Source organism: Limulus polyphemus, unplaced genomic scaffold (assembly GCF_000517525.1).
Source record: "Limulus polyphemus unplaced genomic scaffold, Limulus_polyphemus-2.1.2 Scaffold402, whole genome shotgun sequence".
In the NCBI taxonomy this organism is placed as follows: domain Eukaryota; kingdom Metazoa; phylum Arthropoda; class Merostomata; order Xiphosura; family Limulidae; genus Limulus; species Limulus polyphemus.
Genome location: NW_013666012.1, coordinates 272605 through 286734, shown reverse-complemented (window position 1 = coordinate 286734; position 14130 = coordinate 272605). Strand labels below are relative to the sequence as shown.

At 34.3% G+C, this 14130-nt stretch overlaps 1 protein-coding gene across 1 annotated transcript in view; it reads right to left on the bottom strand.

Annotated features, from left to right (window-relative positions):
* LOC106457999 (rho guanine nucleotide exchange factor 17-like) overlaps positions 1-14130 on the bottom strand; it is a 207378-nt gene that overhangs the window by 47137 nt on the left and 146111 nt on the right. Inside the window, exons 4-7 of the mRNA XM_013917447.2 lie at positions 7816-7932; positions 6153-6245; positions 4635-4811; positions 1210-1260 (exon numbers count right to left, since the gene is read on the bottom strand). Of these exons, the coding sequence (XP_013772901.2) occupies positions 1210-1260; positions 4635-4811; positions 6153-6245; positions 7816-7932 (438 nt within the window). The remainder of the gene's footprint in view (positions 1-1209; positions 1261-4634; positions 4812-6152; positions 6246-7815; positions 7933-14130) is intronic.

Here is a 14130-nt window from a genome sequence, read left to right as displayed (position 1 = left end):
AACTAAATGTATTCTTTTTTTGGACCGTGTTTGTATGTATACTTTATTATATGTGTATTATACTTACAATATATGAGGTTGTGTATTAATCTACAGCTCTGCAACAAGGGACTATCGCTATATATAACAGTACACAAAATTTTTCTAATTACAATATTCTGTTGTTGTTTCTTACATTAAGTGAGGCAATCGTTTTAGCGCAAAGCTGTACAATGTGCTGTGTCCGCCGTGGACATCGAGTCAAAACCTTTTGTGATTTTACTTTCTAAACACTAACCCGAGAGTCAATACCTTTCTCGTTTAAACTGTTTATCTCGACATTAAAAACACTAAGTAAACTTTAGCTGAATTCTAGGACTTTAGGAAATCTTCCCTAAACATTTAGTAACTTTCGGAACAGTGCAGTGTAGTTTCTTTGACTTTCATCTATATATAGTATATATAAAAGAAATTAAAATATAACATTACGAACACTTAAAATATAAGACATTAAGAATATTAACAATTTAAAATAAAATAAAATATTAGTCATTATATAGTAAATATTATCAACATGTACCTAAAATCTTGTCTGTTCAATATTTATTTACGTATTTATTTATTTTTATAAGGTTATATTTATAAGTCAAACGTGGTCACACTCGAGTAAATCTTGTGGATCATAATGCTTTTTTTTGTATTTTTTACATTTTTCAGTTCAATTTAAAAAACTCATTTGCGAAACAGTGAGGTTATTGGTTAATGGTTACGTGTAAATGCTCCACGACAAATACCTGCTTATTCCTTTTAACACTGAAAGTTACACGTAGCTAGAAGAATTCCGGTATTTTTTACAATAGCTCAAACTTTACAAGAAATTCGTAATGCATCAGTACTATGGTTCGCTCGACCTATATTTTGTAGAGGATGGTTAAAAAGTTTTGGTACAGTAAAATGTTCCTCTGGAAGTTATTCTCTGACTTTTTAGTGTAATGAGAACTTTTTTCTTGGAACTACAACGCTAAGTCTTTAACTTAGATTGTTTCTGTTCATCTCTGAGTAAATGCAGAGTAACTGTTTTAAAAGCGTTAAGCTAAGATTTTAATATGATGTACACTATTTCTTTGGCTACTGTTATTGGTTAAGACAACTTGCGACAACTAGAGTTAACATTATCATATATATCATATTTTAACCACTTTAATAATGCCCAACTGTACGATCACTCACCGAAATTGTAACAAGGTCGTATCTTATGAAAGTCCGATCTGGTTGAACTAACTGAAAAAAATATAAAAAAACTTTAAAGTTTGGGTAAAAATCTCGTATTTTGATTTAACTACTACAAAGTTTACATTCAAAATAGCGCTTTAGCCTAACAGCTTGATAGTTCAGTTTTACCGTTACTTTAAATTCTTCAGGACTTTTACTTTACATCTAGTTTAAACAAAATCAGTTATTAGTTGGTTTGAGTAACCATCTACTCTTAAATGTTTCCTACATTCGTTTAATTATTCAAAAAGTATTCGTGACATTTTACATAAGACACGCATAGGTCAGAAGAAATCTCACGTTAGTTAAAGGTAGTTATTGATGAGAACCAATGTATAAATTCAAAAGTAAATCCTTTCAAAAAAATAACCACTATCTACAAGTTAACTCTTATCTAAAAACCAACACATCAGTTGTCGTATTCAAGAATAATAAACAAAAGTAAATGTAAATGAAGAACTGTATCTTAAGAACTAAGTTAAAAAATAACAACACTACGAAACCTTCTAAGAGCTTATGTTTACATCGATATAAAGTGTTATTCCGGGAATTGAATATTCTGCCCAAAATTAATCAGAAATCCAGAAATAAAGTTTAAAATAATGTAACGAAACACTCTTTAAGGTTGTTGACTTAATGTTAATTTTTTTTACTGTTTGTTTAATTTTATGCTCCAACATTCCAGTTAGCCATTAAAACGATAATAAGTAAGTGTTTGATAATTACCCTCGGCAACAGGAGAGTGAGAAAGATGGAGGGTTTTTGCTTCCCTGTCATTGACCTTGTTTTATGTAACATCGTCTAACTTCTATAAATCAGATGTTGCAATACGCCTGCCTACTCAGTGTTTCTAAAACCATAAGTAATAATGCTCTGAAAAATAACAACTTATTGGAATCCTTTTCAAACTCCTGTGTTTATGTAATCTGTTTCACATGTTGAATAGCTCTTTTCAATTCAAGAGTAGGAATACAATTGCCTCTATATACTTCCAATTGTAAACTGTTTAAGAATTATTCTATAAAAAAGGTCCCTCTAAAGGCTGCTGTTGCGAAAACTAAGCATCAACAAAATACCACATGAAACGGAGAAATACTAGAGTTCTAAAGAAGTACGTGCCTATTGAATTTCAATGTGTGTGTGCGAAGCTGCGCATAGCCATCCCTAAGTTTTTACTGACAGACGTGAGAGAAAGCACTTAGTCAACAGCACAAACTTTTGGATTACTCTTGTCTGGCCAACGAACGGGACTTGACCTTAAGTCTTGCAGCGCATCCACGACCTAAAGTACGGAGAGTACTTCTGCGGCAACAAGACGTGAACCATGAACCCTCAGATTCATAATTAGGGCACGCTAATTATTAGACGATGCCTATTCTTTTTTGTGTGTAACACAGACAGCTAATTATTTTTTTGAATATGTTTAGATTTGTCGGTCGGAACACAAAGTATAATTTTTAGGCTAGACAAGACGATAAGCGCCTCTAGTATCTTTAAATCTTCATATCTAACGTTCCCAGCGTATCATCAAATTATAGAAAAACTACACAACAGCGGAAACTTTACGTCTTATAATGATAAAATCCGGGGTTAGATTCCTCATGTAGCTTTATTCTTTAATCAACCAAGGTATTCTTCCCATTTCTGCGGGATCAACAGCTATTGTTATCCACTTGCTGCCTACACCTAATTCAAATTTCACTTTTCCAACCAGCCTCCTCAAGTCACGGAGACAAGCGAGTCCTCTCCCTGCTCTCGCTCTTCTTCCCGGGATTTTAAACTTTATGCTTAACAAACGATATTCTCACTCACTGGTATAATAACAATAGCTTATGGATTAAGTATAATATATGCATGACTGAGAATCTATCGATCTCTTTCGAGTATATGTGATTCCTATTTGCTGCGAATTAGATACGATAAACATCACGACTTCTTCACATCACTAACGTTTAACGTTTCATCGATATCCCTTGCAGAACTCATATCAAAGCGTGATACCTCGCTCAGAAAAACACAAATCTTTCAGGATAAAATGGGTGTACTTGGTTATTAGTGAACGTTTTGGCTAGATTCGAAAGACGATGGAACATCCGTTACTGCACTATGTACTTTACTGTTAAGACCTAATCCTCTGGGAAATCGATTTTTTTTTCTGATTTTTTTTTATCAAGCTGTGTTCCTTTTATTTTCGTTTTTATTAAATGATGGAAGAAACCAGCTTATGACAAAAGATAATTGTTTCTGAACGTATCTGTCAGTAACCTAACCCGTGAGATTTCTATGTGATTGTTTTCTAGCACAAGAGTGTCAGGTCCCCCAGTAGTACAGCAATGAATTTATAGAATTACAACGCTAAAATCTGTGGTTCGATTCCCCGTGTTGGACAGAACGCAAATAGCTTATTGCGTAGCTTTACGCTAAAACAAACAAAGAGTGACAGGTGGAGAAATAGAAGACATTTATGCATTGTTATTTCCGTTTTCACCAACCTGAACTATTTGCCAGTTCTACTGGAGACGTTCGAAATGAACATCAATATATCACCGATCCTATTTTTCACTTATTAGCAAGGCCTTGTGGTTAAGGCACTCGACTCGCAAAATGCGGGTCGCGGGTTCAAATCCCTGTCACCAAACATGCTCGCCCTTTCAGCCGTAGAAGCGTTGTAATGAGAAGGTCAATCCCACTATTTGTCGGCAAAAGATAGCCTGAGAGTTGATGGTGGATGTTGTAGACTAGCTGCCTTCCCTCTAGTCTATCACTTCAAAATTAATGATGGCTAACACAGTAGCTTTTTCGTGAAATTCAAAACAATGCCAAACCAAAACCAAACTTATTAACAAAACTACTTTGGTTTGAATTGCTCGACTTTTCTTTTCCAAAATCAATTTATCCTCGTGGATCATCTTTTGAAACAAAACTAGTGGTTGGTAGTAAGGGCGGTCATCAGATAAAACGTATACTCAAAAATAATAATTATTCATTATCTATACATAAAGAATATATATCAAAATGGCAGCGGAAATCTTCAACATTCAGTCAACAAAAGCATTCAAAACGAAATTTCAAAACAGCATTACACCATTAACTATTTCTGATAAAGATGGCTTAATTAAGAAACTGAATCAACAATAATAACAGTGCTTTTGTTGTTGTTGTTCAAGAGGTATCGTCAACCACAAGTGAATTATCTTAAAAAACAAAAAAAACATGAAGTTTTTTAAGGATGATGATAAGTGCACTTTTTTATTATCAGTTCTCTGTAATCATATCTAAGGTTTTTCCTCTTTTTGAAAATAAAATTTCATCACGAACTCTAAGTATCCATCACTTTTATGTGAATCACGTCATTTATCCATTTCCATTCGCACTTTACTTACATCAATAGCGCCCTCTATTAGATTTTCGACTTCTCTGATTCTTTGCTGCATTTGGTCATGTTGGAAAGCTTCGCGCTCCATCCTGTTAATTTTGACCGCTAACTCGTGGATCTCTTTTTGGGCCAAAACCAATGATTGATGGTCGGGATGGTCTACAGGGGTGTGTTTCAACAACTCCTATAAGTCGATTACAAAGCAACAATTAGATAGTCCTATAGATATAAATTGTGTATATCGATCATAATGACATTACAAAAATAGCTTACTGGGAATCAGTTTGATTTCTTCGTCTCCTTTTACCCAATGGACTCCTTTGAATATCATGCAAAATTTAATATGGCAAGATGATAACTCATTCTTTTTATTGAGGGCGTGGAAAGATTAAGAGAAATACATAACATTATATACTGATATTATATTTAGTTCTTATATTTTTATAAAGAAAGCAATGTTTAAAAAAAATTGGTATGCACATTTTGTTTCAATAACCACCGATACTTGAAAAGTTAAGTTAAACATATGATGACGTCACATATTAATTAATCGAAAATATTTTTAAAATACTGTAAATTTTCAATAACGAAATTCTGGTATTAAACAAATATCAAAACATGTTAATGGTGATAGATTAATTGAGAGAAGTTAAGGAAGAGATCGGTAAAAATATGGAAGAATAGGAAACATGACTTTTATAAGTTCGTTTACCCATTAATTTTACTAATTTCAAGTGTTATCTACTTAAGTAATCAAACATTTCAATGAAAGGTTGTAAATGGAATTATTTCAAAATTAAGTTTTGTTTCGCAAGAAACTGTGAAAATAGTAATAAGATCAACAGAAAAAACGTGGCCTAAACCCCTGACTCGGTGACCTTTATTCGTAATGTCATACCTTCGTCATCAGTGTTTAAAGGGGTTTAAAGGAATCAAAACAAGGAAAAAAACTTCAAATACCATTTTTGTTATATTAGTGAGTGGAAACCTGTTTTCTAGTTGGAACGTACAAGAATCTATAGGTAACAGGCACGGCCAACTAAAACACAACTGTAAAGATATATGTGGAATTGTGTGTCACATTTTTGGTTCGCTGAAACATAGAAGTAAAACACAAGAGGAGTCAAGAGTCAAACTGGTGAGAAACGAACTGTCAGGGAAAACACGTATGATTTTGTGTGTCACATTTCGGGATCGCTAAAACATAGAAGTAAAACACAGGAGGAGCCAAGTGTCAAATTGGTGAACAGCTAACTGTCAGAGAAAACACGTATGAATTTGTGTGTCACATTTCGGGATCGCTAAAACACAGAAGTAAAACACAGGAGGAGCCAAATGTGAAACTGGTGAGCAACTAATTGTCAGTGAAAACACGTATGAATTTGTGTGTCACATTTCGGGACTGCTGAAATATAAAAGTAAAACAAGAGGATCTATGTGTCACTACAAGAGTATATCAATGAAAGCATCTACTTATGTGTCACATAAAACACAGAAAGTTCCATTTCTCACTCACGTGGCTTACCTTAATTAAAAGCTCGTATCGAGGAATCCGTTGAACGGGCATAATCAGCAAGGCGTCTAGAGTGAGTTTTCCTTTGTGTTCACGAGCCATATGCTGCAATGATGAATAAAACAAATGTAGTAAGGTATATTCGGGTTGCTGTAACCTGTTTCTCTCTACAGTTTCCCTGATATCGGGTTGTTTACCTGCTACTCCATCAGCAGGATATCTGCCATTCCACTTCAACGTTTCCAGTTGTGTATCATAGGTTCACGAAGAAATTCAAATAGAAAAAAAAATCATTGATATCTTAATGTAGTTCTCAGTGGCGTATTCCTTTGTCAGTTAGCTTTATTTCATAAAGGATGGTTTTACTGAATCACCATTAAAGAAACGAGACGCTGGTCATACATAAGATGATGCAAAGCTTGCAGAGTTTTTCTCTCTCTCTTTTTCTTTTTTCGTTTGCCTACATACGGGCATAAGTAATTCCTGTGGTGAAGTTCATGATGAAATTGTGATTATAAGCTACAGAATTCATGACATATTCTGTGTATGCGTGTATGATGTGAAAGAACATGAGCAACAGGAGTGTCAACAGTGTAAGTTTTATATTCTAAGTGGGGGAAATGACGGGCGTTCATGGTGTAAGCACAGTTAAATATAAAAATATTTCTGTTGCCACAAAAATGAAATATTTCAAAGTTTATAGAAGTACAATTTTTATCAAACAAGTTGAATGATTTACCGATTATTAAAACAGAACTGGTTCTGTATACAGAAAAAAAATCAAATTGCAACACTCACCGGCTATTAAAACAGAACTAATTTTGAATATAAAAATTCAAACTGTAACATTTACCGGTTATTAAAACAGAACTGGTTTTGTATATAAAACTTCAAAAGGTAGCATTTACTGGTTGTTAAAACAAGACTTCTGTATATGAAAATTTAACTAGATTCTACACGTGAACCTTCTCATTTACAGTTTATATATTATAATGAAATAATATTAAATATTTTGAGTCATTATAATATCAATGGTCCTAACCAATACAAACTTACTTTAAGACGCTAAAAGGTTTGCATAGGTAAAGTTTATTACACTTATTGAAAGGGGAGTTTTATAAATTGTGACTATTTCTGTTCTTTATTGATCAACTTTATTGTTTTTATTTTAATTTTTTCGTAGATATTTAAAATATGGCATGTATAATGCTGAAAAAAATCAACTTCAACCATTTGTTCTTTAAAAGCAGAAAGAACGACAGCCTGAACTTTCCCTTAGTAACAAAACCTAAACATTAATCACCCTAAAAAATAACTTATCACGAATTTCTTTATTCTGCCTTAGGCCCTTTATATCTGTCAATTAAGAATTCTAAACAAGCCTGTTTTTACTCTACATTTTGCCCCCAGTTGATCAGTGGTAACTTTAAGGACTTTCAACGCCAAACTCCAGGGTTCGATTCCCTGTGGTGGACAGAGTGCAAACAGTTCATTATGTAGCTTCGCTCAAAAACACAACAAACTGCACATTCAGGCAGCTCTGGTGGTCAAAGCTTGAAGTTTAATAAACAAGCTAAGCCTAATTACTATTTTTTAATAATAGAAGATTATATCCTCAGGTTTTAATAAGTGCCGGTATCGAGAGCAATAAAACAACTAAAACACACTATAATACCTCTAGAAACTTGTGAAAAGCAGGTTTCGCTTGGGTGGTCAGTTTGATAGCGTCCTTGGCAGTCTTCCAGTTATTGATGAACGCTGTATACGTGTCGATGACATGCTGCTTAGTAAACTGTAAAAATAACATAAATAAGAATACTTCGAATCATAATAATCAATACAAAGAAAGGGTAGAGCTTATAGAAAATCTGAAGCTTATATTTAAGCATAATAATAAAAAGTATTGGTTCTTGATTATTTTTCCATGCAACAAAATTAAGAACCAAATATATATATATATATATTACTTATATCCCATCTATGTACATGTATACTTATGTTCTGAGTTACACGTCGAACGTTTTAAAATATTAATGGAACTAATCTCCTCAAGCCCCCTGTGCTTATATGAAACAGTATATTTCAAGATAATTGTGCTTTAAATACACTATAGAATTGGAATTTTTAAACCTGACCGACACCTTACGCACTCGTTGACTACATGGTTAGTTCAGTGACCCCTAGTTATGAGTTACTAACCAGAAGGAGGCCAATAAGTCAGAAACAGCCGCCGCCATCGGCTCTTTGAACCGAATAATGGGAATGACTGTCACTTTTATAGCGTGCCCATAGCTGAAAGTGTGGAAAGTATTCAGCATCATCACAACTCGAATTTTAGACCTTACAACTAGTAGCCCCGCATGTTAACCACCTGGCCACGCCACTCTGCAAAATATACACATTACAGAATTTTACACAACAATTTTAACAGTTCTGAATCGTACTACACTTCGTAGTAGAGTTTCCTTGAAAAACGAATATAGAGTTCTATTTTCATAAAAGCCTGTTAACTTCACGACACTTTGCCTGTTAACCTCATGACACTTTGTTTTCTAGAAGACGAGATAGTCATAATCTCAACAAAAGTGATAACTAATGGGTGGTTTTGAGCAAAATATTTTTCAATTACAAACGCATAACTACTATACGAATAGTTGTAAAAATCACAGAAAATCACCAATTTCCATATTCAGTTGCTCCAGAGTAAACGAAAATATGAAGAATTTATCCTGGCCAGATCGTGATGGTATTTGTCTGGTCAGTACAATGTAGAACGACATAGTACTTGCCCAATCACTGGGAAACAGGACCGTTAGCTGTTGTGCTAAAGATATTGGTTTCGCTGATAACATGCAAATAGATATGGTGGCTCGTGAAATTAAAGTTTGTGATCCAAAAGAGGTTCGTTTACACCCCCGAACCCTTTATATGTAAGATTCTTTGACGTTAAATATTCGCCGTTGAAATATCAACTTACTGTCAAGAAACTGTAGTGCGCTTATACCTAATAAGAGATTATTTATACAGAGTTTGAGAAGATATCTAAGTTAATTAACAGTTTAACTTGTTTTACGAAGCTAAACAATTTGAAATATAATTGAAAATATTTAAAATATAATATTTTCTCCAGAAGTGAAAATCACATAGAGCGGGATTCGATCCCAAGTACTCCGATACCTGAGCAAATGCCCCCCAGTGGCACAGCGGTATGTCTGCGGACTTAAAACGCTAGAAACCGGGTTTCGATACCCGTGGTGGACAAAGCACAGATAGCCCTTTGTGCAGCTTTGTGCTTAACTACAAACAACAACAACAACAAAAAAAAAAAAACTGAGCAAGTATTTTAGCCCAATACTCAAATGTAGCATATTCCAGAGTTCTGATTGGTTACGGTAGCTCATGAGTACTCCAAATCGGTGTTGGAGCTTGTAAAAATATAGTTATTACGTAATAAGGGAATGATAAATGTATGTGTTAGAATATCTTATACCTGGGTTAATATATTGATATCCTCGAAGCTGGCAATTTTGGAATAACTTTATTATTTTCTTATAGTTATGCGGTCGTTTCTACAGTATATATTACGTGTGTATTATGTGTGTGTTTCACATTCATCCTATTAACACCAGTGCACATACAACCTGTACTTGGCCTTTAACATTTAATAATTTTCAGATTGTGTTAGTTTCACCTGTCAGTTTTATTTCCCTTAAATCAAAAAGTAGAATAGGAATATAGGTATTCTGAAGTTTACAAGCATCCGTTTTAGGAGCCCTCGTCCTTCTCAATGATTTCGGAAATTTAATTTTTCCTTCGCATATATTTTAAGTGAGAAACACGTCTTAGAAGAAACTTAGCAAATAAAAAAACAACAACAAAACCTCCTTATATTTATTGATTGTTTTACAGGGAATCTAATATACGTATCCTGAATATGTTTACTATCGTATAAAATGTGGACATGGTTGCGGGTACATGTGTAGATTGACAAAATGGGCAGTTAGGCCTTCTTGAAGAACAAGTGGAATAAATTTTTATTATGTTCATGTTATTTTTTTCGACGCGTTAAGTTAATAGACATGAAAAATTAATCGTATAGTTATTATGCAAATTTTTATCTTTCCTTTTATTTAATATACTTGTATAATTTTTCTAAAGTATCTTTTCTTTGGAATTAATATCGAGGCAATATTTATTTTGATGTAATCTTCGTTTCGCAGTTCGAGCTACAATAACCTTTAGTCGTTCGCGTTAGACAACCGGCGCCGAACTGTGATCGTCCAAGGTGTTTAAGAATACTTAGTATTCAAGCTGTGTTTGCCGCCCGTAATTGTATAGCTGGTGGATCACACCTTCTTGTCGGGCCTTGAAAGTTGGGCTACGTCTTACGGCTCTCAGGTATATACCAGGCACTACAGTTGGTTTAATCTGTTGAACGATTTATTGAAAGGTAGTTTGTTAACTAAGGTGACCGACCACTTTGTGACAAACTGGGAACAAGGGATGGATATGTTCTGAATTAATGGAGTTTACACGTAGTACACGTGTGTGTTTATTAATTATACATATAGTAACAATAAAATTCAGTTACTGAAGGTACAGCAATGATGAAGTATTTAGCTGTATGTTGCCCTTAACTAACTGTTTACATCAAATCAGCCATATTACTGTTACTGAAGGTACAGCAATGATGAAGTATCTAGCTGTATGTTGCCCTTAACTAACTGTTTACATCAAATCAGCCATATTACTGTTACTGAAGGTACAGCAATGATGAAGTATCTAGCTGTATGTTGCCCTTAACTAACTGTTTACATCAAATCAGCCATATTACTGTTTTAATAATAATAATAATATTGTTTATTATTCTATAGAACAATCCGCGTTTCTTGGGAAAGGGATTTCTCAATTTACGTCATTTACTAAGCTAGATCCATTATGTTATTTACTTCATTAAAACGAACTGACGAAATAGCATAGATACATACAGGGTATCCACAAAGTCCTGTTCCGGTTTTAAAAGTTTATTACAAGAAAACCAAAAGAGTTAGAATTATGCAGTTTTAAGCACCTTGTTGGTTGCTTAACTTTACAGACCTAGTTGCTAATGGTTGAAGTTTGAACGAAGATGGCGACTACACAGCACCATTGAAACACAGCCATTTGTCACTTCTCGCAGAGCAAGCGTGGCCGAATGGTTAGAATTCCCGGAAAATGAATCCAAATGTTCGTGGTTCACGACCTGTTGCTTCGCATTATGGGGCTGTGGGTGGCTTATTTTTCAATCTGACAAGAGCATCCCAGGGGTTGGCGATCGGTGCTTTTGACAAGGTGCCTTCCTTCAAGTTCATCACTACCCAATAAAGGACGGTTATGCGCAGATAGCCCTCGTGTAAATTTTAATATTATAATTATTGTTTCCACTTTGACCTTCTGATATCTTAGCGGTCAATCTGAAGGCTTATAACGCTAAAATTCGAGTCTCGATACTCGCGTTGGGTATAGCACAGATAGCCCATTGTGTAGCTTATCGCTTAACAACACAAGGTAAGCTTAATAAAAATACCGGGGGGCGTTAATTAGGGGCAATACGGTACTTGACTTTCGCTATGCATCACTTAATTCAAAGATGGAGTACTTTATACATTATACATTCTGTTTGGCGATCATCACACAACCTTCAATGATTAATTATCTAAATACAAAGAGGTTTTAAATAACACAACAATCCTTCTCAGGATGTGGCTAATACCGTACAAAATGGTTCCTCAAAAACTGAAGAAATGTTAATCTGGAGATGTTAGAACACTCAAACGTCTTCTGCCCACAAACTAACTAAAGTAGCAAGTTCAACATGAAACTGAAGAAATGTTAATCTGGAGATGTTAGGACACTCAAACTTATTCTGCCCACAAACTAACTAAAGTAGCAAATTCAACATGAAACTGAAGAAATGTTAATCTGGAGATGTTAGGACACTCAAACTTCTTCTGCCCACAAACTAACTAAAGTAGTAAGTCCAACATGAAACTGAAGAAATGTTAATCTGGAGATGTTAGGACACTCAAACTTATTCTGCCCACAAACTAACTAAAGTAGCAAGTCCAACATGAAACTGAAGAAATGTTAATCTGGAGATGTTAGGACATTCAAACTTATTCTGCCCACAAACTAACTAAAGTAGCAAGTCCAACATGAAACTGGAGAAATGTTAATTTGGAGATGTTAGGACACTCAAACTTCTTCTGCCCACAAACTAACTAAAGTAGCAAGTCCAACATGAAACTGAAGAAATGTTAATCTGGAGATGTTAGGACACTCAAACTTCTTCTGCCCACAAACTAACTAAAGTAGTAAGTCCAATATTAAACTGAAGAAAATCTGGAGATGTTAGGACACTCAAACTTATTCTGCCCACAAACTAACTAAAGTAGCAAGTTCAACATGAAACTGAAGAAATGTTAATTTGGAGATGTTAGGACACTCAAACTTATTCTGCCCACAAACTAACTAAAGTAGCAAGTCCAACATGATAAAAAAAATTTTCTCATCCAACAGTAATCAGACTGAAGCTCGTGCAATCAGTACGTTTGTTTATTAATACAAAAGAAACATAATAATAATATAAAAAAACCTTAAATCAGAAGACGATGTTTTGTAGTAAAAAAGTAACAAGTTGGTTGGTTCTGCGGCAAGTTTAGGGAATAGTAACGACAAAAATCAGATTTGGATACCAATGGTGGACACAGCACAAATAGCACATTTCGCAGTTTTGGGCTTAACAACAAACAAATAGATAAATGTAGATAAATAGGCTGTAACGATATTTAACACTTCGGGCTTTTAAAATTCCATAACCGAATTTCTCAGTTCGAGGTGCTATCCTGCGTTTTTAACACAGGTTATAAGTTGTAAGCTTTGGTTTCATTTACCGTCATTGCAAATGTCGCATTCATGCAACACGTGGCACTCGGCAGGTCTAGTGAAATAGAAGCAGCGACAACCCCAAGTATAGCGAACTTAACAAACAAAAATATGACACTGACATTTGATATACCATCCACTAGGTGGCAGTAAACAGAAAAACTACGGTAAAAACCTGATTGCCTTTCGCGCAACACGAATTATTTTTATCAACTTTGTTTCATTCTCTGGTGTCAAAGCGCCGCCATACTTTCCTGTAACATACTCCATTAATATAACTCTGGTTTAAAAAAAAGTCTTTCGGGAAACTTTATGAACCTTGGACAACACATTGTATTAATTCTAAGAATGCGTTACAGTTTACGAGGCATCATTATTTTTTTTATACTTGTAAACAGCTTGTTTAGGTATTGGTTTCAGTTTGTATCTAAAAAAACAAAGAGAAGTTAGATGAACTAAAGATTACGAGAAGGATTGAATTACGACAACACACCCATATTATCCTTGTATGAGAAAATGGAAATAACCGTTTCAGATATACGTAAGTATTTATTTTTGGTTTCTATAATTTCCAAAGTTAAATGTACTGTGTTTAATTATGTTTATAGTTACATTTTATTTGCAGGTAAGTTGTACCATTTTATTAATAAATATTCGTTTTACGAAAAATAAATATGTCCATGACAACATCTACTGGTTTATTTATTTATTTTTTATTCAAGCTATACGACCCAGTCATATAACGAAAGTTGACACTTCGGACTTGGATTGAACTCGAGAAGACAATGGCTTCAAATACTTACTTAAACATTTAACAAGAAGCCCGTTTTATGATTATTATGTCCCCCCAGTGGCACAACGGTATGTCTGCGGACTTACAACGCTAGAATCCGGGTTTCGATACCCGTGGTGGGCAAAGCACAGATAGTCCATTGTGTAGCTTTGTGCTTAACTACAAAGAAATAAACATTCCTGTAAAAAATCAGACATATTTTGAAATATCTAAATCAAAAAAAGTTACTTGTCCAGTATAACAATCTGAATATTCGTGTGTCTTCTAACAACA